At 42.0% G+C, this 27,806-nt stretch overlaps 2 protein-coding genes across 57 annotated transcripts in view; one reads left to right on the forward strand and one right to left on the reverse strand.

Moving 5' to 3' along the window:
- LRRFIP2 (LRR binding FLII interacting protein 2) overlaps positions 1 to 5,963 on the forward strand; it is a 121,347-nt gene extending 115,384 nt beyond the window's left edge. For 47 of the 50 annotated variants that reach the window (XM_021071625.2, XM_021071637.2, XM_021071641.2 and 44 more), the window contains 3 exons: positions 1,508 to 1,587; positions 2,167 to 2,271; positions 2,984 to 3,898. In XM_021071625.2, coding sequence (XP_020927284.2) covers positions 1,508 to 1,587; positions 2,167 to 2,271; positions 2,984 to 3,094 — 296 coding nt within the window. In that variant the 3' untranslated portion in view covers positions 3,095 to 3,898. Of the gene's footprint in view, positions 1 to 1,507; positions 1,588 to 2,166; positions 2,272 to 2,983; positions 3,899 to 4,305; positions 4,367 to 5,187 lie in introns of those variants that run through there. The other 3 variants (XR_014822717.1, XR_014822715.1, XR_014822716.1) reach the window with 3 other exon arrangements.
- MLH1 (mutL homolog 1) overlaps positions 5,225 to 27,806 on the reverse strand; it is a 93,790-nt gene continuing 71,208 nt past the window's right edge. For all 7 annotated transcript variants that reach the window (XR_014822336.1, XM_021068366.2, XM_084986704.1 and 4 more), the window contains 6 exon segments: positions 14,279 to 14,387; positions 12,182 to 12,245; positions 8,137 to 8,301; positions 7,493 to 7,585; positions 7,123 to 7,236; positions 5,225 to 5,534 (listed from right to left, as the gene is read on the reverse strand). Coding sequence is in view for 6 of the 7 variants with exons in the window: in XM_021068366.2 (XP_020924025.2) it covers positions 5,367 to 5,534; positions 7,123 to 7,236; positions 7,493 to 7,585; positions 8,137 to 8,301; positions 12,182 to 12,245; positions 14,279 to 14,387 (713 nt within the window). In the remaining variant the exon portion in view is untranslated.

Below are 27,806 nucleotides of genomic sequence, written 5' to 3' on the forward strand. Positions count from 1 at the left end.
TCCCAGAGTAGGTAGGCAAGGCAGAGCCCGCATCTGTGGCTGGGGAAGCACCGTGGGTGGAGCTGAAGGAGCAGGTGAGCAGAGAAGGGCCAGGCAAGGCAGAAGCGGGCAGCTCCCTGCACCAGAGGCCAGGACAGGAATCTGGTGGCTCTCGGTTCCAGACAGCTGCCCTGGCTGGAAGCTTGGTGTTTGGAGTGGAATTTCAAAATGTGTGAAATAAATGGCTGAGATGAGGGACTTGTACTTTTGAAAACAGGAAGAAATGAGTGATTCTATGAGAAGGAAGCAGCACATTTTGATAGTAAATTGATGGGATTAAGAATTAAAAAAACAAGATCCTGAAGCTTCAGTGTTAGTCCCAGAAATGAGAATTGTTCTTTTTCAATACCAGAAGTAGCTTTTGGGGAGAGAGTTTTATAACCCCATTACTTTTAGGGTGACAGTAACCAATTAGAAAAACCTTTTGCATTAAATATTATTGGGGTAGCTGTAACCTTAGTTACATGAAAAAGTAGGGGAAAAAAAGTTTTTTTGGTCTTTTTAGGGCTGCATCTGAAGCATACGGAGGTTCCCAGGCTAGGGGTCGAATCAGAGCAGCAATGCCAGATCCTTAACCCACTGAGAGAAGCCAGGGATCGAACCTGCGTCCTCATGGATGCCTGTAGTCAGATTCATTTCCACTGAGCCATGATGGGAACTCCAGAAAAATTCTTAAGTAGGGTAGATTCAGTTTTGGTTTATCTCCTATAAGCCTTATTATAATCATTTCAGGTGATTTCTCTTAAATTTGGATTGGTGGAAGGAATTTTTATCCCCTAGCATTTCTAAACTTCTCATTTTAAATTGCTTCTTAAGTCAGATATACAGCTAATAATTTATAGCCCTATCCATAACACATTATCACATATTTATTTCATTAATATTAAGCATTTATTTCAGTAATATTAAGTGTACATTATGTGCAGAGCACTTAGCTAGAAAAAGATGGATTTGAGAAGCTAAGACAGGGCCCTTATCCTTACATACCTATGTAATGTTAAGAAAGCATAATAAATGTCATAAAGAGGAGTGTAAAAAAATGCAAGGAAAAGCTGTAGTTAACCAAGGAGAGTTACGAAGAAGGTGAAAATTGGGCAGAACCTTAAAGGTTGGTTAGACTTAGATGGGAGGTGGGGAGGAAAGGGCACTTGGGGGTAGGAGAGCAGGGAAGGCCAGAGGGCTCTGGACCTTTGGGCTGCACGTGAGGTTGACAGGGGCCCTGCTCACTGACAGAGATCCTTGTTTAAAGCTCTACCTGTATGCGTCATGGCTTGAAGAGAGAATTTTCTTCTAAAATGCTGTTGCAACACGAATGCTAGAGCTTCTCATAGTGTAGAAGCTTTAGAACCTGTGCACTTGTGCTTTGTCTCCTTCTGCGGCATGTCCCCCTCTGCACGGCAGGGGGCGTCACTGCCTCACGGTCACACCTCACCTCTGTGAGGTGGCTCATTGTTCTCTTCTGTTCTAGGAGATGCCAACAGACAAATTAGTGAATACAAGTTTAAGCTTTCAAAAGCAGAACAGGATATAACCACCTTGGAGCAAAGTGTAAGTCCTTGTGTATGGTACCAAGCGGTTTAAATCCTCTTGACATACATCTGCTTCCTGCATCTAAGTGGTTAATCCCCGAGTGTTGAGGTCTGATCTCATTCAAGTGGGAAAGCCGGCAGGGATCACCTGGCAGAGCACTTCAGCCTTCTCTTTTCTGTGTAAATAGAGAACGATAGCTATAATTCTCTTTCTTTTACTAGTATTTCAAGAGCATTCAAGAAGACTGTAGTTTATAACATAATCCCTTATTCACCATTTCATAAAGTCTAAACACTTCCCCATCCAGGGGGTCTCCTCCTGCAGTGATACTGTGGCACTTAAACAGTATGGTCGTCTTAAAACTTAACATGGGAAATTGGCCCTGTAATGTCTCTACAGTTGTCATCCTCTCTGGGGACAGTTCCTGATTTATAAATAAATAACATGTGGGTTCTGAGAGGGCCTATGACTCACACTGAGGGGACTTGTTAGTGTTAGATTACTTAGGATCTGTAATGACATCCTATTTCCATCTTGGCTGCAAAAATGTGGTGGCTTCTTGTGCCTGGCACTGAGGGCTGTGTGTCCTATTTACAGATTAACCGCTTGGAGGGACAGGTGCTAAGATATAAAACCGCTGCTGAGAATGCCGAGAAAGTTGAGGATGAGCTGAAAGCAGAGAAGAGGAAGCTACAGCGAGAGGTACTTGCTTTATTATGCTTCTTAGAATACATCCCTACAAAGAAAAACTCCTTTGGAGATAATTTCTTTGCTGGGTAAGAATCCCGATCCTGGGTCGTTTTGGTGGCATGGCAGTGGACTGCCTTACTTTTCTGTGTTGGTTTTTGACCTGCATGGTGACTGCCAATTACTTTAATGTTTTGGTCAGTTAGATAATAAGAAAAGGGGTAGTTTTTATTTTTGTTTTAGATGAGGTCTCTTCCTCATGTCCCCTCTGTGATTAATGCTCAGCATCACTGGTTAACACCACTGGCTGGCTGGGGAAAAAAAAAAGGAAAAAGCAACCATGGGATGGTGTGCAAGGTCATCGTGACTGGCAGTGCTTCGTTCCCCACCAAGTGGAAAGGAAGGTCATGCTGGGTTTTCTTTTTTTTTTTTCCTTTTTTCTGTCTTTTCTCTTTTTAGGGCCGTAGCCGTGGGCACATGGAGGTTCCCAGGCTAGATTGGAGCTGTAGCCTCTGGTCTACACCACAGCCACAGCCACACCAGATCCGAGCCACATTTGTGACCTACGCCACAGCTCACGGCAATGCTGGATCCTTAACCCACTGAGCGAGGTGAGGGATTGAACCCCCAGCCTCATGGTTCCTAGTTGGATTCGTTTCCGCTGTGCCACGACGGGAACTCCGGTTTTTGTTTCTATTTGAAATGACTGAGCTCTTCCCGTCTCCAGTTACGAACGGCACTGGACAAGATTGAGGAGATGGAGATGACCAACAGCCACCTGGCCAAACGGCTGGAGAAGATGAAGGCCAACAGGACGGCACTACTGGCCCAGCAATAGGGAGGCCGCCCGCCCGCCTGCCCGCTGGGATGACCTTTCGTCCATTGACTCCACCCCTTTCAGTACTGTTCCAGCTTTGTCATTCAAATAGCCGCCTTTGTACTTTATAATTTATGAGAGAATGAACAGGTTTGAATCTTCATGAATGAACACTTGGGATATTTTGTTTGTAGTATGATTCTAGACTAAGAACTTGTCCACACCATTGTTTTTTATCTCCATAATTTTAGAATCAAGTTTACTCACCATTTTTCCCCAGCTGCCTCAGTGACTGGGCACTCGGAGGCTTTGGCATGGGTTCTGGAGGACAGCAAGTCTGTGCTCACTGAGCTACTTCCTGGAGACCTCAGAAACACAAGTGCCTTCTCCACAGTGCCATTCAGACTTCCGTGATCTCCAGTGGTCAGAAGACATTTACCCTTGATATCAGATCGCGTTTATATTTTAGTGAAGAAACAAGTCCACAGGTGGGGAATGTATGTTTCACTCAAATTTATATGTTTGGAGGAAAAAGCCTTTTTTTGTAAGATATTTAAATTTATATAAGAAAATGTTAGAAAAAGATATAGGGAGTGTATATAAAACTTGCTTTGTTGCATGGGGCAGGGAAAGTCCAAGGCCTGTTACTCTTAAAGTAAGAGTAGGGTCCTTAGTCTTCACATCAACTGTGCTGTATCTTGTAAAGTATTTCATCTGCTGCTTATTTGTGGAATGAAACCTCAGACTAGCCCGATGTGGGAGGGAGGGCAGGGCAGGCAGGTGGGAAGCCTGAAGATTCTATTAAACACACCCTTTTGCCGACTACAATTGGCTACCGACACATTCATTTTGTTAGAGAAGCCTTTGAAACAAATGTCAGCCATGCACCCTAATCCCTCAGCTTGCCCCTCTTCTTTTCTGTCAAGGTAAAATAATCTCCTTAGGGAGAAATCATCCAGAATATAGAATTTAAGAATTTTAGTTTCATCTTTAAAGGCATCCAGTTCAAGACGATTTTATCAAGTACAGCCATTTTGCAGTATTTGTGATTCTTTTTTGCTCTCAGAATCAAGGTGGTTTTATGGAAGTGATTATTGTATCTTCAGTGTGTTTATACAGAAAAATAGGGGGAAAGTCTAATGAATCAAGGCCACGTAAGATAAAATTAGACTTGGAACTAGATAATAAAGATAAATATGAATAAAATCTCTAATAATTATTCCCTTCTTTAGGATAATTAGCCCTTTGTTTTTAAAATAAGGAAACCAGTCTCCTGAACTGAGATTATTTCCTGTAAGTTTTCTTTCTCGTAATAACAGTTGATGTGTGGGAGAGGGCATGGGAGGCACTTTCTGAAATGCAGATTCATCCTAGAACCCCAAACCTGAGGTCCAACTCCTAAGGCCTTGGAAACCCCTCTTCCTCTCCACTCATGGAATTTCACCTGTGAGATGCCCTGGTCTACTTTTTGGAAGGTCTAAGTGTTAGAACCCGATCTTGCCCCTTTTCTGGCACACACAAAAAAATGTCTGTTTTGTTGTCCTAGTCTTTTCTAAATAGAATGGCTCCACTTCTCATGCAATAGATTTTTCTGTTCTTTTCCCCAGAACTTTCTTGATTGAGCCCTGTAATCTAGATTTTACCTCAAAGCCGTAGGCATTCTTCCTCCCTGTGCTGACTGCACATTTCTGTTAATGCAGGTTAATATTAAGGTAGCTTCTTTTAATGGCATATACAGTGTAAGTAAGTTTACAACACCCTTCAAATAATACCTAGAAATCCCTTTCTCTTAAGCTGGTAGTTTGACAGCCATTAACAAAGAGGGCTACCTTAAAAATTTGCTCATGCCTGTTAGGGACTGGATAAAGGACTATTTTCAAATATTTCTATTAAGAATAAATTAATTAGGTTTGGTTACTGAAGGTACTAATAGACTGTCGATTCAACTTTCTACATGATCCATGTCACCAGAATCTCATAGGTTCAGGACCTCTTTTAAAAGACACCTGAACCAACATAATTTTTACCTGCTACTAGAAAGTCACCAGAGTACAGAAAGAATCAAATCAATGCATGATCTATAAAATCTTCAAGGCCTTTTTACTTACTTTCAGCATTCTTCAAGTGTAATGAAATTAATAAGAAGTCATGTTAGGACACATCTATTTATTTACAGTCAGTCCACCATGCATGAAGGAGTGCTACTGGTTAGAAGGCAAACACGAGTCTTCCACCTACAAACGTCAGGATACAAGGAAGAACGGCCCATCCCAGAATCCATGAGCGACCATATTTAACACCTCTCGAAGACTTTGTATAGGTCGGGCAGGTTGGCAAGCTGCAAGATGTTTCCATCTTCTGTGAAACATTTGGGAGGCAGAAGGTATGAGCGGAAGGCTTTATAAACGACATGCTCCACGGTCCACTTCCAGGGGTTTGGAGTGGAGCCGGGCGCTTCGCTCTAGAAGAGACATGTCAGAGACACGTTAGATGCCATTCACATCCCAGCATATGCTGGTTTCCTGGTTCGTGTGTGCTGGGCCTGGAAGGTCTGGGTGGCTTACAATGGACCATGTGTCCTAATGTGTGTGAAGGATCCTTCCTAGGCCAGCCTCTCAAGGATCCTACGGCCTGAGCAAAGAGGTGAGGTGGAGGAAGAGAATCAGCCACGGCTCTCGTGACACTTTCTCACATGGAAGCTGTTTCTCTTCAGGGAGAGTGTGTTTATTGTAGCAGGAATTAACATCATGTCTGATCCTGACCATGGTGTTTCGATGGCAGGATCAGGAAGGACATTCCTAAATTACCAATAAATTTGGAGTCTTTAATGTAGCACTGTTTTCCAGGTAAGAAATGAAAAAATAAATGAGAATTATTTTGCTCGACCCTACACTTAGCTGTCTCATGTACTAGAAGTACATGCTTTCTCATCCATCCATCCTTACCTTGAAGTAAATGCTTCTCATCAAATGAGGTGCTCTCAGCACAGTTTGCTAAGTGTGCTATCCTGCTGCCTCCACTGGAATGAGATACTTCCTAGGGGCTTTGGCCAATAGACCCTAGGACTGAATCTCTGCTCCGCCATCCACAGGTTCTGTGAACCCTTGAGCACGCCTTTAAACTGTCCCTTAGTTTCCTCACCTGAGAAACTGGAGCACATCACTTCACCTCAGAGGATGACTACGCAGTCACTGGCATGGGGATGTGCATAAAGTGGCCACCCTGCCATTCTACAGTACAGGCAGACCTTGTTTTACTGCACTTTGGATTGTTATAGTTTTGTTTTACAAATTGAAGGGTTGTGGCAACCCTACTGTAAGCAAGTCTACTGGCACCAATTTTCCAACAGCATTTTAAAATTTGGGTATATTTTTTTGGTTTTTTAATATACAATGCTATACTGCACACTTAACAGACTATAGTGTAGTGTAAACAAAACTTTCATATGCACTAGGAAACCAAAAACCTCTTGTGACTCACTTTATTGCAGTGGCCTGAAATGGAACCTGCAAGCTCTCTGAGATCTGCCTGTATTTCAGTCCCTTCTTCCCCACCCAGCCAAATCCTCTGAAACAGTTGTTGATTAAAAAGCACACAGAGACACTGAGGTCCTGTGCATCAAGCTGACCTTCCATAATTCAAGCTGGAGACCTGGCTTAGTACAGCCTTGTCCTCCTGGCAGAGCAGTGGGGAGATGCAATGTAGCAGGGCTGAAAGAGCCTGGGGAGACTGACCCAGAACCTGAAAGCTGTGGCTGCACACCTCTGGGCTAACAATGAGAGAAAGGGACCCACTAGCCCTGGAAGATCAACCTCTCCCCCACCAAGATGGCTTGGCCTTGTACACTGGACAGTTATTGAGCTCACTCTGGAGGTACCTTCCAGGAGTATTTTAGAAGGAAATAAAACTTGTAAGAGCTGACTACTGTGTTTAAAGCTTATGTCCAATGGAATCCTAGGAGGTTACAGAGGGGCAGTGTCACCATCCAAGCTTTGGGTGAGGGCCCATCCCAGTCCTCGGGTGCCAGCACACGTCCCTCTAGTACCTACCTGCTGGCCTGAGAGGGTCGACTCCTCAGATATGTACTGCTTCCGGATAGAGTAAAACATAGCACATTCTTTACTGAGGCTTTCAAAACATTCCTTTTCTTCATCCCAGTTCACCTGGTGCAAAGAGAGAATTCAATACCTCAACCCAGGTATGTACTTTAAACACATTTCATTTCTAAATGAAGATCACAAACAAAAACTCAGTGTGACTTTTTAGGCATCAAAGGTGAAATCGGAAGTGCCGAATACCGCTGGGGGTGGTGGGGATGAGGGACCTCGTCTTCATCATTATGGACGAGGCAGGGCTGTGCGCCCTTCCTCCAGCGCACACTCACACACCCACGTCCTTGATATTGGCTTGAACACTTGCCTCAGTGGCCAGGCGGAGAATGAAGATAGGCAGACCCTCCAAGGGAGGCACGTAATTGTCGATCAGAAGAGGTAAGCCAACCAGGTTCCCTTCCTGCTTGGGGGAAAAGGCCAGGACAGACAAGGGGACAAGGGAACACGCCGTTATGGTTTAGTTTAAGCAAATCCTATCTCCCTGGTGCTTTCTCCAGGTCTTGTCCTCATAGCTGCCAAGTTTAACTGGGCTGGGCACTGGGCAGGAGAGCTAAGCGTCTAAAAGAGCTTTCTGTCTCAAAATGTAGCAGAACAACCTTTTCTTTGGCTCTGCTCACCAGCCAAAGAACACATTAAGGAAAGCTCTCAAGGTCATGGGGTAAGAGGAAGCAACCAGGGAGCAAGTGGACACGGCGTCATCTCCTTGACCAGGGCCTATGGGCACTTTGGGGTCCAGTTCTCCCTTGTGTCTGGGTCCTGCCCTGGGGACCAGAATGGGCACAAACAGATGATAACCTAGAGATGGAAATGGAGAGTGAAGAGAAGATGTCATACAGGTCACAGGCTGCTTCTGACAGGGCACCCAGCCTTCTTGCCCTGATCTTGGGCCAACTACAAAACCTGACTCTTATCTGAGACCACAATGGAGGCAGAAAAATGGCTGTCACACACCTCATCAATCTCCAAGGAGAAGTAGTCTGCAAGCATCTCAGCTTTCTTTTTCAGAAACTCAACAATGTATTCGGCAAGTCCTTCTTTGGGACCATCTTCCTCTGTCCAGCCGCTCTCGGGGCTATCCAAAGCCAGCATGGCGAGGTCAAAGAGCGGTGCTGGCTCCTAGAAGGAACGAGACCGTTAGGAGCGAGCATAACAGTGCATATCCTAATGCAGCCTGAATTCCCACAAAACCATCATCACAGCAACAGGTGAGAAGCCAGGATCTAACACCCATTTCCCAACTACCCCGAGAAAAGTGAGAATCCACAAGCTCTTCCTTCTCACCAATGGCTCTTTCAACAGTGAAGATGTGACAAGACAAAAAGACAAGTGGGAAAGGCAAGACCATAGCTTTTGTGTAGGTGTGAGGACCCCACTTTGGTATTCCTAGAAAATCACAAGGCAGACAGATCATTTTTTCCTACTGCCTTACCCATAGCTAAAGCAAGGGGGGAGAAAGTTAAATGACAGTTTCAGATAAAGCATCAGATTAGGAAGAAGACTGAAATCTAGTGTGAAAAATAAGAGGCCTAAATTTCCTTCAATTTCTTTCCTTCAGACATTGTTTCTGTTATCATACATTTTACCTCTGTGTGTTATAAACCCACAGTACACTGTTCTTTTTCATAATAACAGAGGAGCCAGTTAACAAAAAGACCTAACAATCCTAAATATTTATGCACTCAATAACACGGTATATGAAGGATAAAACAGAACTTCAAAGAAAAATAGACACAATTACACAGAGGCTTCAATACCCTTTTCTCGACCATTGACAGAACAAGTAGAAAATTGGGATATAGTAGATTTGAGTATCACCAGCAACTTGATACACCTATCATTTATAGAACATTCTACTCAACAAAACCGGAATACAAAAAAAAAAAAAAAAAAAAGACCCAGAATACAAATTATTTTCAATTGCACATAGAATGTTTACCAACATACACTATATTCTGGGCCATAAAACAAATCTTAAAAGGATTCAAATATATTCTCTGATAAACAATGGATTTAAGTTAGAAATCAGTACGAGATCTCTGGAAAATTCTCAAGTAATCAAACTAAACAATGTACTTCTAAATAATGTGAGGGTCAAAAAATAAATAAATAAATAAAGGGAATTTAGAGAGCATTTTGGCCTGAATGAAAATGAAAACAATTTACCAAAATTTGTGGAAAGTTGCCAAAGCAGCACTTGGGGGGAATTTATAACACTTAACACCCATACTAGAGAAGAAAGATCTCCAATCAGTGACCTCAGCTTCTGAAACCAAAGGGCAAATTAAACCTAATATACGTAGGAGAAAGGAAATAATAAAGATCAGAGCAGGTAGCAGTGAAACAGAAATGAGAAAAACAACAGAAAAATCAAACCAAAAATCAATTCTTTGAGATGAGATTCACAAACCTTCAGCCAGGATGATCAAGTAAAAAAGAAAAGAAATAGGACTTCCTGTTGTGACACAGTGGAATGAATCAGACTAGTATCCATGAGGACGTAGGTTCAACCCCTGGCCTTGCTCAGTGGGTCAGGGATCCGGCATTGCCATGAGCTATGGTGTAAGTCGAAGACCTGGCTCGGATCCCATGTGGCTGTGGCAGAGGCTGGCAGCAATAGCTCTGATTCGATCCCTAGCCTGGGAACTTCCATATGCTGCAGGTGGGGCCCTTAAAAAAAAAGAGATGACACAAATTACCTATAGCAGGAATGGAGAGATTATGTTACTACAGATCTACAGACATTAAAAGAATAAAAACATTAAGAACAACTTTATGTCAATAAATTTGAAAACTTAAATGGACAAATTCCTTGCAAGAAACCAAATGATAAGGCTCACTCAAGAAAAAAAGCTTACATGAATAGCTCTTATCTATGAAAGAAATTAAATTTTTAGTTAAAAATCTTTCTATGAGGAAATCTCCAGATGGCTTCACTGATGAATTCTACCAAACATTTAGAGAATAAACAATTCTACACAACTCTTTTGGAAGATGGAAAAGGAAAAATATTTCCCAACTCATTCTATGAGGCCAGCAAGAATGATACCAAAACCAGACAAAGACATTAATAAGAAAACTACGAACCAATATCATCCATGTATACAAAGTTAAGAGTTATAAACAAAATTTTGGCAAATCAATTCCAATAATATAAAAAAAGATGATAATACATCATGTTCAAGCAAGATTCATCCCATGAATGCAAGCCAGTTTAAAATATGAAAAAGCAATGTAATTCACTATATTAACAAACTAAAGAAGGAAAGCCATACAATTATCTGAACAGATACAGAGAAAGCATCTGAAAAAACTCAGCATCCATTCCTGAATAAAAACTCTAAGCAAACAAGGAATAGAAAGGAACCTCCTCAACCGCACAAGGATCATCTACAAAAACCTACCTACACCAGAAGCATATACTTAAGGGTGAAAGACTGAATGCTCCCCTCAATATCAGGAATAAGACAAGGATTTCCACTGTCACCACTAACATTCAACCCTGCACTAAGCTTCTTGCCAATACACTCATTCAAGAAAAAGAAAAAAAAAAAGGCATCCAGATTTGATAGCAAAGAATAAAACTGTTTATCCACAGATGCAGTAATCATCTATGTAGACAATCTTGTGGAATCCCCCCAAAAAAGCTACTAGAATAAGTGAGTTTAACAAGGTTATAAGATATAAGATTAATGCACCAGAACACTTGTATTTCTATATACTAGCAACAAACAATTGGCAGTTTTTTTTTAAATGCCATTTACAATAGTATCCAAAAAACGTGAATTAAGGGATAAAACCTAACAAAAGATTTTCTCCGCAAATCTATAGATTCAACACAATCCCAATAAAAATTCCAGAGGGCTTTTTTGTAGGGTATGTCAGACATAAAAAGAAGACATCAAACTATACAGATAGGTAGTATGATTTTAACTCTGAATTAAAATTAGGCAATGACAGTGGTGCAGGTTGCCATGGAGGTGTGGGTTCGATCTCCGGCCCAGCACAGTGAGTTAAAGGATCCGGTGTTGCTGCAGCTGTGGCACAGGTTGTGGCTGTGGCTCAGATTCAGTCCCTGGCCTGGGAACTTCCATATGACATGGGTGTGGCCATAAAATAAATTAATTAATTAAAATAAAATTTAGGGAGTTCCCATCGTGGCTCAGTGGTTAACGAATCCGACTAGGAACCATGAGGTTGTAGGTTCGATCCCCGGCCTTGCTTAGTGGGTTAAGGATCCAGCGTTGCTGTGAGCTGTGGTATAGGTCACAGACACAGCTCGGATCTGGCATTGCTGTGGCTCTCATGTAGGCTGGCAGCTACAGCTCCAATTAGACCCCTAGCCTGGGAACCTCCATATGCCGTGGGAGCCGCCCTAGAAAAGGCAAAAAGACAAAAAAAAAAAAAAAAAAAAAAAAAAAAAAAAAAATTTAGCAATGACCACGTCATGAAAGAAATAGACTAAAATTATTAGTTAATGGAGTTCTCCTTGTGGCTCAGCAGTAACAAACCTGAAAGTATCCATGAGGATGCGGAATCAATCTCCAGCCTCAGTGGGTTAAGGATCCAGCGTTACCATAGGCTGTGGTGTAGGTCGAAGATGCAGCTCTAATTCGACCCCTGGCTTGAGAATCTCCATATGCGGCAGGCATGGCCCTAAAAAGAAAATAAATAAATAAATAAAATTGTGAGTTGAGGTTGTGTCTGGGTCATAAGCGTTAGAGAATGTTTATTTCTATTTTTAGCTCTTAAGTTTTCTTAAGTAGGTATGTATTCATTTTTATAATAACAATAATAAACATTTAAGTTAGCTACGAAGTGACTTTTTGCTTTGTATACAACTGTATTATAAAGATACCTCCATATGCAAATGATACAATAAACTATTCTAAGTACATCTGGAAAAATTTGATATACTACAAATAAGATAACAGGACAGAGCTATCTAGAGAAATGACTGGTTGAAGTTTCAGAAATGAGAAGCAGGAAACAAACTTACCGATAACCTCAGAACACCAAAATTGGCAAAATCGTAAATGAGAATCTGGTAGAACAGCTCTTCACTGAAAATAAAAATGAAGTGACTTTAAGGAAAAGCTGAATCCATGCCCGAGAGCCAAGCAGTAGGGACGCAGTGGGAGAGAGAACCCGGGACACAGATGGGACAGGGATGTGCTCCTCACAGTGGCCTTTCTAACAGCCCCGGCATCCCCTGCTCCACCAGGGCTTTGGCGACCTCCACACACGAGTCAGCAGAGCACTAAGACCCTGTGCCTTGTCATCACCCCTGCTCTGTCCCCAGCCCTCTGTTGCTGTAACAGGTTCTGACCTCCACTATGATAAATTTGAGGAGTTTTCATTTGCTTACCTTTTCCTCACTTTAAATCACTCCTTTTACAACTCACCATTTAAAAAAGACAGGATGTACAGAGAGGACAGGGAGGCTTTCTATGTGGTCAGCAGTGGACATGGGCAGAATGAGACTAACTGGTGTGTGGTTTAGGCAGCTGTGCAGCATACAATACACTGAACTACTTATAAAAGCACAGAATTGAAATAAGTGTCTCTATAGTTTTTAAAGCAATTTGAACCACATAATTCTTATTTAAAGACTTCCTTGCATTATCAAACAGACAAAGCATCTGTTCTGCCTGCATGATGGTGGGGACATGGAGGCATCCAGAGAATAACTGACTTGTCCCAGGTTAGAGTCAGGAAAGTGGGAATGTCGCTCTCACCCTGGTCACTTTCTCACTGGAAAAAAACATTTGCATTTATTAGCAGCTGGGATTCTAAGACTGGCCTGGATTTGTATCTGTGAAATGAAAGAACCTGAGAACTATGATATGTAGCCTTAGAAATCATGCACTAAGATTTGCTGAGGAAGAAAAAACAAGGGGAGCAGAATCCCCAACAATCAATATGAGTCAGATCACTGGGTGAGCCCACATGTTCTCAAGGAAAGACAATGGCCTCTGAGCTGAGCTGCACCCAGAGGGTTCCCAAGCCTAGAAGGAAGGAGTCCCGAACATTCAAGGAGGGAGGTGTGCCGGCAGTAAGCTTCCAGGCTAGGCAGGTGCTATGTTAGGGAGATCACGGGGGTTTTCATCTCCTGTGCCAACTCCAAGCAATGTACAGTGACCGCCCCACTCACAGGGCCAAGCAGCACTGCGAGGCCGCATTAGGGCTTATCGGGAAAGAGTCTCACAACCAACAAGTGACTTGTGTAGTGGATGCAGGTGGCAAGCACCCTCTCACCTCCACCAGAATTCTCTCAATGTAATTTCGAATGCTTCACAAGGCATCTAGAATATGTTATCCCCACCAGAACCTCAGGCAGCAACCCTGGGAAGTACCCACCAGATAAGCTGAAGGAAGCTACATTGATTAAGGATTCCAAATAACCTTTGTCTATCTTGCTTCTGAAAATATAATACTAAGAAATAAACTGATGTAGCAAATACCGCCTAAATTTTTTTAAATTAATTCAAGATCATATTTAACACAGGTTCTAGACTCAAGAGAAGCCTCACCAAGGTCCCTGGAAACAATCAGCAGAAATGTCACTGGCTACATGCTGGGCAAATGGCACTGCTGGGCTCACCCTCCTGTGCTTACTGACCCTGTGGGCTCTTTGTGGATAGAATAATCCTCTGCTACACCCCAAAGCTAGAAGAAAAAGAGGCGTCAGGCCCTCTTCCATCCCCCACAGTACCCTGCTGTACAAAACAGATGCTGGATCCCTCCACCAGCACCAAGCCCTCAACACCCAGTTCACAGCAGCCAACTTGTACTGAGCACCAGGCACCTACCAAACCCAGACATCGCATGTCATTTTACCTCCACAAAACCCTGCAGATTAAGTAGTAATAACACAAACTTACAGATCAGAAATCTGAGATGCAGGCTGGAAAAGTAACTTGTCCATGGTCACATGAATGGTAAATGATTGAGCCCAGATGTGAAACCACATGTGTCTGACTCCAAAGCTAGGGCCCTTTCCAACTATGTCACCCAGTTCTCCCCAGGTTTGCCTGTCTGCCTCCAGGACCACTCGCCTAGCAGCTCTGCCCTTTTCATGTACACACCCATTTACCTAAGTTTGGTGGTGTTCAGAAGGTATAACTTGGTCTGATGCTGTGCCAAGGCCCACTGAGGATTCACACAGCCCACAAAGGAATGGTTATGTAGCATCTCCCGGAGAGCTGGAAAAGAAAACACAGGTCAGTAACTGCACCCCACCAATACCTCTCTGCAACCCAAAGTACCAAGCACCAGAGTTAGAGATGACAAATGAGCAAAGATGCCCAAACAGAACCACTTGCTGAAAACACACACAAAGGAGGAAAAGGACAGAACTAATCTTTGACAATGCAATAAGGAACTGCCAAAAGATTAAAGAATACTCAAAGATCATAATGTAACACGAAGCAGGAAGCCAGAGAAGTCACAAGAGCCCTGAAGCCAGCTTTATCCAAAGACACCAGGGGAACCACAAGAATCATGAAGTTCAGTTTCTGAAGGCTCTGAGGTGTAGAGAAAGAAGCAAACGCCTAGGAATGGGGTGAAATGGGAATGGAATAGGAAGTCACTGTTGGGCTTTTGCAGCCAAGATTCACACAAAGCAGGTTGCCTTAAAACCTTAAGTGGAGATTTTAGCTTAAACTGCTTCCAGGGCTGACTGTTCCTCCAGGTTCCTGATAGAATCAAAAGCAGATTCTCTGTGGAGAAATTCATCTTTGATCGAGACTTCAATCTGATCCCATCTTTGATCACACATAAAGTACCAGAAACTAGTGGTCAAAAAATTACAAAACATACAAACCAGGCACCAAGAATTAGAATCCAAAAGAAATCACAGAATCCTATCTGCCAAGTTTTAGAGACTGAAAATATTGGCAAAGATGATAAAATAAGCATGTCCAATATGCTTACAAGGTATTAAAACACTGAACAAAGAGTTCCTGTCATGGCACAGCGGAAACAAATCCAACTAGGAACCATGAGGTTGTAGGTTCGATTCCTGACCTTGCTCAGTGGGTTAAGGATCCGGTGTTGCTGTGAGCTGTGGTGTAGGTTGCAGACAAGGCTAGAATCTGGTGTTCCTGTGGCCGTGGTGTAGGCCGACATCTGTAGCTCCAATTAGACCCCTAGCCTGGGAACCTCCATATCCCACCGGTGTGGCCCTAAAAAGCAAAAACAAAACAACACAACAACAACAAAGAAACAGAGGAACTCTTTCAAAAAATGGAGGAAGAATAATTCCTAGCTGAAAAGGACAGCACATCCCTAACACCAAACCTGAGAAAACATTAAAAAAAGAAAAATCAGAGTTCCCGTCGTGGCGCAGTTGTTAACGAATCCGACTAGGAACCATGAGGTTGCGAGTTCGGTCCCTGGCCTTGCTCAGTGGGTTAACGATCCGGCGTTGCCGTGAGCTGTGGTGTAGGTTGCAGACACGGCTCGGATCCTGCGTTGCTGTGGCTCTGGCGTGGGCCAGTGGCTACAGCTCCGATTCGACCCCTAGCCTGGGAACCTCCATATGCCGAGGGAGCGGCCCAAAGAAATAGCAAAAAAAGGTCAGAGATGCAAAAATCCTTAGCAAAACATTAGAAAATTAAATCCAGCAATATTTAAAAAAAAAAAAGAATAACATATCATAATCAAGTTGAGATTCGGCCAGGAACACAAGGTCATTTAACATTTGGAAAAGCTCACCATATTAACAGAGTAAATGAGAAATAAATGATCATTTTAACAGATTAGAAATAGTATTTGACAACAACAATTTATAATTAAAAACTCTCAGCAGGGAGTTCCTGTCATGGCACAGCGGAAATGAATCTGACTAGAAACCATAACGTAGGTTCAATCCCCGGTCTTGCTCAGTGGGTTAAGAATCCAGCGTTGCCGTGAGCTGTGGTGTAGGTTGCAGATGCGGCTTGGATCTGGCGTTGCTGTGGCTGTGGCCAGCAGCTGGGAACCTCCATATGCCGAAGGATATCTAGGGAGTTCCCTGGTGGCCTAGCAGTTAAAGATCCAGCGTTGTCACTGCAGTGGCTCAAGTTTGATCCTTGGCCGGGAAACCTGTACAGCCAAAAACAAAAAAAAGGAAAAGGGGATCTATGAAAAAACTCCAACTAAACATTATGTTCAATGGTAAAATACTGAATGCATTCTTTCCACAACAGAAAACAAGATAATTAATGCCTATGCTCATTCAACCTATTTGACATTGTAATGAGGCAAGGAAAAGTAACAATATACAAACATGAAAGGAAAAAGAAGTGTTTCTAGCCACACCGTTGGTAAGGTCACATGATACAAGGTCTCTTGAGGGTTTTTTTGCTTTCGTTTTGGATTCTTTTTGGTCACCCCCATGGTATGTGGAAGTTCCCAGTCCAGGGATCAAACCCGTACCATGGCAGTGACCTGAGCCAATGCAGTAACAACACTGGAACATTAACCCAGTGAACCACACAGGAACTCCCTATATTTTAATTACTAATTGATGGGATCAAAAGTTCATGGAAAACAATAGGGAAAAGAATTTTGACTCAATCTTAGAAATTAAAGCCAAAATTGGGAAGGATGGGATCAAGATAGTGGAGGAGGAGAGCATGGAGCTTAACTCCTCACACAAAAACATTAAAAATGCATCTACGAGTGGAACAATTCACACAGAACATCTACTGAACAGTGGCAAAAGACCTCCACTTAACCAGGTAGAACAAAAGGAAAAAAGAGAGAGAGAAAGAGAAAGAAATTAGGATTGGCCCCGAACCCCAAGGACGGAGCTGTGAAGGACAAAAGGTTCCTGCATCCTGAGAAGTCCTCTCACTGGAGGCTGAATCAGCCTGGACGGGAGTCCAGGAACTACATGGGCCACTACCAAATGCAACCCCCTTCAGTCCCACAATGACTGCTGCACCTGCACACTCTCTATCAAGAGGTTAACAGACAGCACACAATGAGGAAAGAGGCAGCAAGTATTCAAAACTAAAAGAAGCCCCTCCATCCAAGACACAATGGTGGAGTACAAGAACTTGAGTTCACCTCCAGCCATGAAAACATTAAAAGTCATAACTAGCTGTTGAACAACCATCAACAAAAAAGACTATAGCCTACCAAAAAAGATATTTTATATCCAAAGATAAAGAAGTGACAATGTGACAGCAGGATGGGGGGCACTTTCATGATATAATCAAATCCCATACCAACAGAGTAGGCAAACCACAAACTGGAAAGTAATTTTATCTCACAGGAGAGTTCTGTGCCCTACATGTACCTGGGGGCATAGCATTGAGAGGAGGAGCCCCCAGAGCATTTGGCTTTGTAAGTCAGCAGGGCTTGAGTGCAGAAGCCCCACAGGAGTGGAGGGAACAGAGGCTCCATTCTTGGGAGGTGTACACAAGGGTTCACGTGTACTGTGACCCAGCACAAAGCAGTTACGCCATAGAAGCCTGGGCCAGACCTACCCATGGGTCTTGGATGATCTACGGAGTCTGGGGTTGGCTGTGGCTCACTGATGGGGCAAGGACACTAGTGGCAGAGGCCCAGGGAATACTGATCACCATGAGCTCTTTTGGAGGCCTCAATTTTGGCAGCAAAAATTGGCCCCACCCAACAGCCTACAGGCTCCAGTGCTAGAACACCCAAAGTCAAACAACCCGCAGGGTAAGAACACAGCCCACCCCTCTGCCAACAGGTTGCCTAAACACATACTGAGCTCACAGCCACTAATAAACACAGCCCTGCCCAAAAGAGGGATAAGACCTAGTTCCACTCACCAGTGAGCAGGCACCAGTCCCTCCCACCAGGAAGAATACACAAGTCACTGGACCAACCTCACCCACAAGGGGGGCAGACACTAGAAAGAAGAAAAATTATAACACTGCAGCCTGCCAAAAGGAGACTCAAACACAGAAAATTAAACAAAATGCAACAGCAGAGAAATATGTTGAAAATAAACGAACAAAACAAAACCCCAGAAGAACAACTAAGTGAAGTGGAGACATGCAATCTACCTGAAAAAGAATTCACAGTAATGATAAAAATGATCCAAGATTTCAGAAAAAGGACAGAGGCACAGACTGAGGAATTACAAGAAGCAGTTTGATACTGGCACAAAAAGAGAAATATAGATCAGTGGAATAGGATAAAGAGCCCAGAAATAAAACCACCACATAGGGTCAATTAATCTACAACAAAGGAGGCAAGAACATTGGAGAAGAGACAGTCTCTTCAATAAGGAGTGCTGGGAAAATAGGACATCTACACATAAAAGAATAAAATAAGAACATTCTCTAATACTACACACCAAAATTAACTCAAAAATGATTAAAGATGTAAACATAAGGCCAGATACCATAAAACTCTTGGAGGAATGCATAGGCAGAACAGTCTTTGACATATATTGCAGCAATTTTTTTTTGATCCACCTCCTAGAATAATGAAAATAAAAACAAATAAATAAATGGGACCTGATGCTTAAAAATTTTGTACAGCAAAAATAACCATAAAGAAAATGAAAAGACAATACACAGAATGGAAGAAAATATTTGCTAACAAAGCAACTAACAAGGGATTAATCTCCAAAATATACAAACAGCTCTCATGCAGCTGAATATCCAAAAAACAACGCAATCAGAAAGACGGCAAAGATCTAAACAGACATTTCTCCAGAGACAACATACAGATAGCCAAAAAGCACATGAAAAAATTCTCAACATAACTAATTATTAGAGAGATGCAAATCAAAACTACAATGAGGTATGACCTCATACCACTCAGAGTGGCCATCATCAAAAAGGCTCCAGACAAAATGCTGGGAGAGTTCCCATTGTGGCTCAGAGGGTTAAGGACCCAAAGTCATCTCTGTGAGGAGGCAGTTCGATCCCTGGCCTTGCTCAGCACTGCCACAAGCAGCAGCACAGGTCACAGATGTGGCTCAGATCTGGTGTTGCTATGGATGTAGCATAGGCCCCAGATGCAGTAATGATTTGACCACTGGTCCAGGAACTTCCATATGCTGCAAGTGTGACTAAAAAAAAGAAAAATAGAGAGGCGAGATCAAGATGGTAAAGAAGGACTGGAGCTCACCTTCTCTCATAAAAGCATCAAAATTACAACCAACTACTGAACAAACCTTCAGCCAAATATACTTCAAACAATCAAAAAAGATATCCTACTCCAGGAGACAGAGGAGGCCACATCAAGACGATAGGAGGGGCAATTCACGATATAAGCAACACCACACCTGCTAGGTGGGCAGCCCACAGATGGGAAGGTACCTCTATCAGAGAGACTCACCTGAGTGAGAGTTGTGAGCCCCATATCACATTCCCACACCTGGGGATCTACCACTGGGAGGAGCCCCCAGAGCATTTGGCATTGCCAGCAGGGCTTGTGTGCAGGAGCTCCACAGGACTGGGGTAAACGGAGAGCCCATTCTCGAAAGGCACACACATTTTCATGTGTGCCTGGGTCACAGAGCAAAGCAGAGACTGCACAGGCATCTGGGTCAGACCTGACTGCAGTTCTTAGAGGATCTCCTGGGGAAAATAGGGAGCAAATGTGGATCATTGTTGGGGAAGGCAAGAGTCTTAGGAATAATCATCAGCATGTGTTCCTCTAGATGTGGCCATTTTGGAAAAATCTGGCCCTACCCATCAGGGCTGAGAAGCCCCAGGCCAAGCAACAAACCAGGTGGGAACACAGCCCCACCCATCAGCAAAAAGGCTGCCTAAAAACCACACAGCCACCTCTGATCTCACCCAGAGATGAAGCCCCACCCACCAGAAGGATAAGAATCAGCTCCACCTACCAGTCAGGAAGCCTACAACAAGTCCCCATACCAACTTCAGTCAAGGGTTGGGGAGGCAGGTGGACATAAGAAGTAAGAGAGGCTATGACTCTACTGTTTGCAAAGAGGAGACCACACCAAAAACCTATAAAAAATGAAAAGGCTGAGAAGCAAGACTCAAATAAGGAAGCAGAAAAAAACACAAAACAGAAAAAGGGCTAAGTGATCTGGAGATTAAGAACCTCCATGAAAAAGACTTTAGACTGATGATAGTGAAGATGATTCAGGATCTCGGAAATAAACTGGAGGCAAAGATTGACAAATTACAAGAAACACTGAGCAAAGCAATAGAAGATTTAAGGATTAAGCAAGCAGAGATGCAAAATACAATAACTGAAATAAAAAATCCACTAGACGCAACCAACAGCAGATAGAGGAGGCAGCAGAATAAATAAGCAAGGTGGAGGACAGACTACTGGAAATCACTGATGCAGAACAAAAAAGAGAAAAAAGATTGAAAAGAAATGAAAATAATCTAAGAGAATGCTGGGACAACTTTACACACACCAATATCTGTATTATAGGGGCGCCAGAAAGAGAAGAGAGAGAAAAAGGACCAGAGAAAATATTTCAAGAAATAATAGCTGAAAACTTCCCTAACATGGGAAAGGAATTGCTCACTAAAAACCAGGAAGCACAATGAGTACCATATTAAAATAATCCAAAGGAGGAACACCCTGGAACACATACTAAACAAACTGACCAAAATTAAAGACAAAGAAAAAATACTGAAAGCAGCTAGGGAAAAGAAACAAATAACATACAAGGAACCCCAATAAGGTTATCGGCAGATTTTTCAGCAAAAACTCCGCAGATTTTTCAGCAGAAACTCAGAAGGGAGTGGCACGATATAATTAAGGTGATGAAAGGAAAAAAACCTCCAACCAAGATTACTCCACCCAGCAAGGCTCTTATTCAGATTTGAAGGAGAAATCAAAAGCATCACAGACAAGCAAAAGCTAAGAGAATTCAGAATCACTAAACCAGTTTTACAACAAATACTAAAAGAACTTCTCTAGATGGAAAAGAAAAGGCCACAACTAGAAACTAAAATATTACAAATGACAAGGCCTACCAGTAAAGGACACATATAGGAGAGGTAGGAAATCATCCACACACAAATATGAAATCCGAAATCATGAGGAGGGTACAAATGCGGGACACTGGAGATGCACTTGCAACTAAGAGATCAACAACTTAGAACAAACTTGTATATATAGAGACTCCTGTATCAAAACTTCAGGGTAAGTGCAAGCCAAAAATCAACAACAGATACACAAATGAGAAAAAGTAATCCAAACACAACACTAAAGAGAGTCATCAAACCAACAAAAGAGCAAGATAAGAAGAAAAGAAAAAAAGGCAACAAAAATCCAAAACAGATAAAATGGCAATAAGAACATACATAACAATAATCACCTTACCTTAAATGTAAATGGACCAAATGCCCAAAACAAAAGACAAAGACTGGGTGAATGGACACAGAAACAAGACCCATATATAAGCTGTCTTCAAGAGACCCACATCAGTTCTAGGGACACATACAAACTGAAAGTGAGAGGATGGGGAATTCTCGATGTGGCTCAGTGGAAAGGAATCTGACTAGTATCCATGAGGACGCAGGTGTTAGATCCCTGGCCTCGCTCAGTGAGCTAAGGATCTGGTGTTGCTGTGAGCTGTGGTGTAGATCACAGACATGGCTCAGATCTGGTGTTGCTGTGGCGGAGGCCAGTGGCTACATCTCCAGTTCAACCCCTAGCCTGGGAACCTCCATAATGCCTCAGGTGGGGGACAAAGATAGAAAAAAAACAAAAGAGAGGACAGAAGAAAACCTTCCATGCAAACAGAAATCAAAAGAAAGGTGGAGTAGTAATACTTATATCAGACAAAACAGACCTTAAAGACTATTATAAGAGACAAAGAAGGACATTACCTATGATCAAAGGATCAATCCAAGAAGAAGAAAACTGGAAATATATACGCACCCAACACAGGATCACCTCAATACATAAGGCAACTGCTAATAATCCTAAAAGGAGAAACTGACAATAACACAATAATAGTGGAGGACTTTAACACACCACTTACAACAATGGAGAGATCATCCAGACAGAAAATCAACAAGGAAACACAGGCCTTAAATGAGGCATTAGAGAAGATGGACTTAATATTTATAGAATATTACGGGGATTTCCTATTGTGGCACAGTGGAAATGAATCCAACTAATATCCATGAGGATGCAGATTTGATCCCTGGCCTCACTCAGTGGGTTGGGGATATGGTGTTGCTGTGAGCTGTGGTGTAGGTCACAGACACAGCTCAGATCCCGTGTTGCTGTGGCTGTGGTGCAAGCGAGCAGCTGTAGCTCTAATTAGGCCCCTGGCCTGGGAACTTCCATCTGCTACAGCTGCAGCCCTAATAAGCAAAAACAAAATTACAGAACATTCCATCCAAAAGCAGCAGAATACACATTCTTCTCAAGCACACATGGAACATTTTCTAGGATAGATCACATTCTGGGCCACATTATCAAGTTGCAATAAATTTAAGAAAATTGAAATCAGGAGTTCCCATCATGGCACAGCAGAAAGAAGCCAACTAGGAACCATGATATTGCAGGTTCGATCCCTGGCCTCACTCAGTGGGTTGAGGATCCAGCATTGCCATGAGCTGTGATGTAGGTCACAGATGCAGCTCTAATCTGGCATTGCTGCGGCTGTGGCACAGGCCGGCAGCTGTAGTTCCGATTTGACCCTTAGCCTGGGAACCTCCATATGCTATAAATGCGGCCCTAAAAAGCAAAAAAAAAAAAAGTGCTGAAGAGGGTCTTCAGAAAAGGTAATCCTCCTACACTGTTGGTGGGAATGTAAATTGGTACAGCCACTATGGAGAACAGTATGAAGGTTCCTTAAAAAACTAAAAATAGAACTACCATATGACTCAGCATTCCCACTCCTGGGTATATATCCAGAGAAAATGATAATTTGAAAAGATACTTGCACAGCCAATATAATACTCAATGGACAAAAACTGAAAGCCTTCCCACTGAAATCTGGAACAAGACAGGGATGCCCACTCTCTCCACTTTTATTCAACATAATGTTGGAAGTCCTAGCCACAGCAATCAGACAAACAACAGAAATAAAAAGGTATGCAAATTGGAAGAGAAGAGGTAAGACTGTCACTCTATGCAGATGACATGATACTATATACAGAAAACCCTAAAGACTCCACACAAAAACTACTCAAACTGATCAATGAATTCAGCAAAGTAGCAGAATATAAGATTCACATTCAGAAATCAGTTGTATTTCTGTAATAATAACAATGAAATATTAGAAAAGGAATATAAAAATACCTTTAAAAAATCACACCCCCAAAAATTAGATACCTAGGAATACACCTGACCAAGGAGGTGAAAGATTTATTTGCTGAGAACTATAAAACATTCATCAAGGAAATTAAAGAGGATTCAAAGACATAGAAAGATATTCCATGCTCCTGGTATGGAAGAATTAATATTGTTTAAATGGCCATCTTACCCAAAGCAATCTACAGATTCAATGCAATCCCTATTAAATTACCCATGACATTTTTCAGAGAACTGGAACAAACAATCCAAAAATGTGTATGGAATCATAAAAGATGCAGAACTGCCAAAGCAATCCTGAGGAATAAAAACCAAGCAGGAGGCATAACTCTCCCAGACTTCAGGCAAGATTACAAACTACAGTAATCACAACAGCATGGTACTGGTACCAAAACAGACATACAGATCAATGGATCAGAACAGAGAACCCAGAAAAAAAAAAAAAAAACAGATACCTATGGTCAATTAATCTTCAACAAAGGAGGCAGATGAATATAAAATGGGAAAAAGACTGCTACAATAAGTGGTGCTAGGAAAACAGGACAGCCACATGTAAATCAATGAAACTAGAACGCATCTTCACACCATGCATAAAAATAAATTCAAAATGTCTTAAAGACTTAAACATAAGACAAGACACCATAAAACTCCTTGAAGAGAACACAGGCAAAACATTCTCTGACACCTACTGTACACATGTTTTCTTAGGTCAGTCTCCCAAGGCTGCAGAAATAAAAACAAAAACAAACCAATGGTACCTAATCAAACTTACAAGCTTTAGCACAGCAATGGAAACCATAAAAAAAACAAAAAGACAACCTACCGAATGGGAGAAAATAGTTTCAAATGATGCAACTGACAAAGGCTTACTCTCTAACATATACAAACAACTTGCACAACTCAAGAGCATGAAAAACAATAACCCAACTGAAAAATGGGCAGAGGATCTGAATAGACACTTCTCCAAAGAAAATTTATAGAGGGCCAATAGTTACATGAAAAAATGCTCAACATCACTGATTATTAGAAAAACGCAAAGCAAAACTACAATGAGGTACAAGAATGGCCATCATTAACAAGTCAACAAATAACAAATGCTGGAGAGGGTGTGGAGAAAAGGTTACCCTCCTTCACTGTTGGTGGGAATGTAAACTGGTATAACCACTATGGAATACAGTATGGGGAGGACCTCAGAAAACTAAATACAGAACTAAATATAAACTAAATATAGATCCAGCAATTCCAGTCCTGGGCATATATCCAGACAAAACTTTCACTGAAAGACATACATGCACCCCTATGTTCACTGCAGCACTATTCACAATAGCCAAGACATGGAAACAACCTAAATGTCCACTGACAGATGAATGGATTAAGAAGATGTGATACATAAACACGATGGAATACTACTCAGCCATAAAAAAGAACCAAATAATGCCATTTGCAGCAACATGGATGGAAATAGACTCTCATACAAGTGAAGTTAAGTCAGAAAAATAAATACCATATGATATCACTTATATCTGAAGTCTAATATATGGCACAACCAAACCTATCTACAGAAAGGAAACAAACTCATGGACTTGGAGAATAGACTTGTGGTTGCCAAGGGCAGGGGAGGGGAGGGAGTGGGATGGACTGGGAGTTTGGGGTTAGTAGATGCAAACTATTGCATCTGGAGTCGATAAGCAATGAGATCTTGCCATAGAGCACCGGGAACTCTATCTAGTCACTTGTGATGGAACATGATGGAGGATAATATGAGAGAAGGAATATATATATATACATATATATATATACAACTATAATACAAAAAATAGGCTGGAGTTCCCGTCATGGCTCAGTGGTTAACAAACCCAACTAGGAACCATGCGGCTCGGATCCCGCCATGCTGTGACTCTGGTGTAGGCCAGTGGCTACAGCTCCAACTGGACCCCTAGCCTGGGAACCTCCATATGCCGCAGGAGCGACCCAAGAAATGGCAAAAAGACAAAAAAATAAAATAAAATAAATAAAAATCTTTTTTTTTTTTTTTTGCTTTTCAGGGCTGTACCCACATCATATGGAGGTTCCCAGGCTAGGGGTCGAATTAGAGCTGTAGCTGCTGCCTGCACCACAGCCATAGCAACACGGCATCTGAGCCACATGTGCGACTTACACCACAGCTGATGGCAATGCTGGATCCTTAACCCACTGAGCAAGGCCAGGGATTGAACCTGTATCCTCATGGATACTAGTCAGACTTATTTCCACTGCCCCACAATGGGAACTCTGAAAAAATAAAAATCTTAAAAAAAAGAAAGGGACATTTAAATGTAAAATACGCTTAATAATACCTTGTCTAAATGTGCTTTAATTAGGTATCTTTAAATTCCCAATAAATACTTATTAAGCTATCAGCACTTTGGTGAAATGTGAATAACAATGTGTATAAAAATAAAGGGTGTAATACTATTTTAAAAAGAGAGAGAGAGAGATACGAACCTCAGTGTTCATGCAGCACTATTTCCAACAGCCAAGAAATGGATACAACCTAAGTGTCATCACTAGATTAAAGGAGGTGCTTAGGGCAGACCATGAAAGGTCTGAGGAAAATAACTATAAGCAAATAATATTGGCCGAATCCAAACAAACTGACAATAACAATGTAATACAGGACAATTATATATTCAAGTGGAAACTGTAATATAACAGACACCAAAGGTAAATTCCAGATAGACCAGCAATTTAAGTATAACATTTTAGGACAAAATATTAGAGCATATATATATGTATTTTCGGCCACAACCATCGCATGGGGAAGTTCCCAGGCTAGGGATAGCATCCAAACCACAGCAGCAACCCTGGTCACTGCAGTGATAATGCCAGCTCCTTAACCTGTTGTACCGAAATGGAACTCGGAGCATATATTTTCATTATCCCACAGTTGGAAAGAATTCCCGAATAAGATAAAGAGGCCAACATGTAAAGAAAAACTCTAAGAAATTCTGTTCATTAAAAGCACTCATAAAAAGGACTTGCCATGTGGCTCACAACATAACTACTCGATATTGCTTCTACAAAAGCACTCATAAAAATATACACATGAGCCCTAAACTGATGGAAGATATTTTATTTATCTACATTACTATCTAGAATATCTTAAAAACTCCTAAAATCACTTAGAAAACACCAAAACCCAAGAGAAAGACAGGCAGAAAAATTCAACAGTCACTTAACAGAAGAAATACATTTACTCAAATTTTCCGTGATCAGGGAAACACAAATGAAAACCATAATTAACACCATTTCATGAACAATTAACTGGTACAAAGTCTGACGACATCAAACAAAGGAGAAAAAGTGGAGCAAAGCAACTCTTTACATTTTTGGTGTGACCATACTCAGTGACCTGTCTTGAAGACAAGCTGTCTCTTACAAGCCAGCAGTAAGTCTAAGTGTGGGTCTACCCTGCACAGAGCTTCCCAGCCCACGTGCCAAGCTCCTGGAAACGGATCAGACCTCAAAGTCCCCAAATATCATTCCAAAGCAGAATGAAGGGCTTAACACACGGTAGAGTTGGGAAGTGGAATCTATTATAAACAGAAAGAGTAAACTAGAGAGTAACAAAATGGGTGAATTTTAGGAAGAGGTATACCCATTTATATGCACTGCAGAAAAAGACAGTGTAATTCCGTTCATATAAAATTGAACATTTTTAAAACTAAACAATAAATTTTGTAGGGCTACAAATATGGGTGGTAAAACTAAAATAAAAGAAAGGAAATAGTTATCACAAAATGTAGGGGAGTTCCTGTTGTAGCTCAGTGGGTTAAGGACCCGATGTTGCCTCTGTGAGGATGTGGTTCAATCCCTGGCCTCGTTCAGTGGGTTAAAGACACTGTTTCCACAAGCTGCAGTGTAGGGCACAGAATGTGGCTCAGATCCAGTGTTGCCATGACTGTGGTGTAGGCGGCAGCTCCAGCTTCGATTCAACCCCTAGCCCAGGAACTTCAATATGCTGTAGGTACAGCCATAAAAAGAAAAAATTATAATAATGTAGGGCCACAGTTACCCTACAGGAGGAGGGAAGGGGCTGAGACAGGGAAGGAGGACAGGGCTGCATGGGAGACGGCAATGTGCTGTTGTTTTAAGCAGGTGATCATTTGTTTTTTCCTGTAAATCCCACTTTTTTTTTTTTTTTCCTGCTGAGTCTGAGGCATGTGTAAGTTCCCAGGCCAGGGATGGAACCTGTGCGACAGCAGTGCCAAGTCCTTAACCACTAGACCACCAGGGAACTCCAAGCTTACCTTTTATAAGCATGATTTTGTATCTACTACTTTATCTCTGTATGTGTGAATGTGTATGTACATATATATTTAATGAAAGAAGTAAAAACATCACCACCA

This window comes from Sus scrofa, chromosome 13 (assembly GCF_054392235.1).
Source record: "Sus scrofa isolate SSC_HxYL_T2T_F1_AM1 chromosome 13, Sscrofa_HxYL_maternal_Yorkshire_Landrace_v2.0, whole genome shotgun sequence".
Classification (NCBI taxonomy): domain Eukaryota; kingdom Metazoa; phylum Chordata; class Mammalia; order Artiodactyla; family Suidae; genus Sus; species Sus scrofa.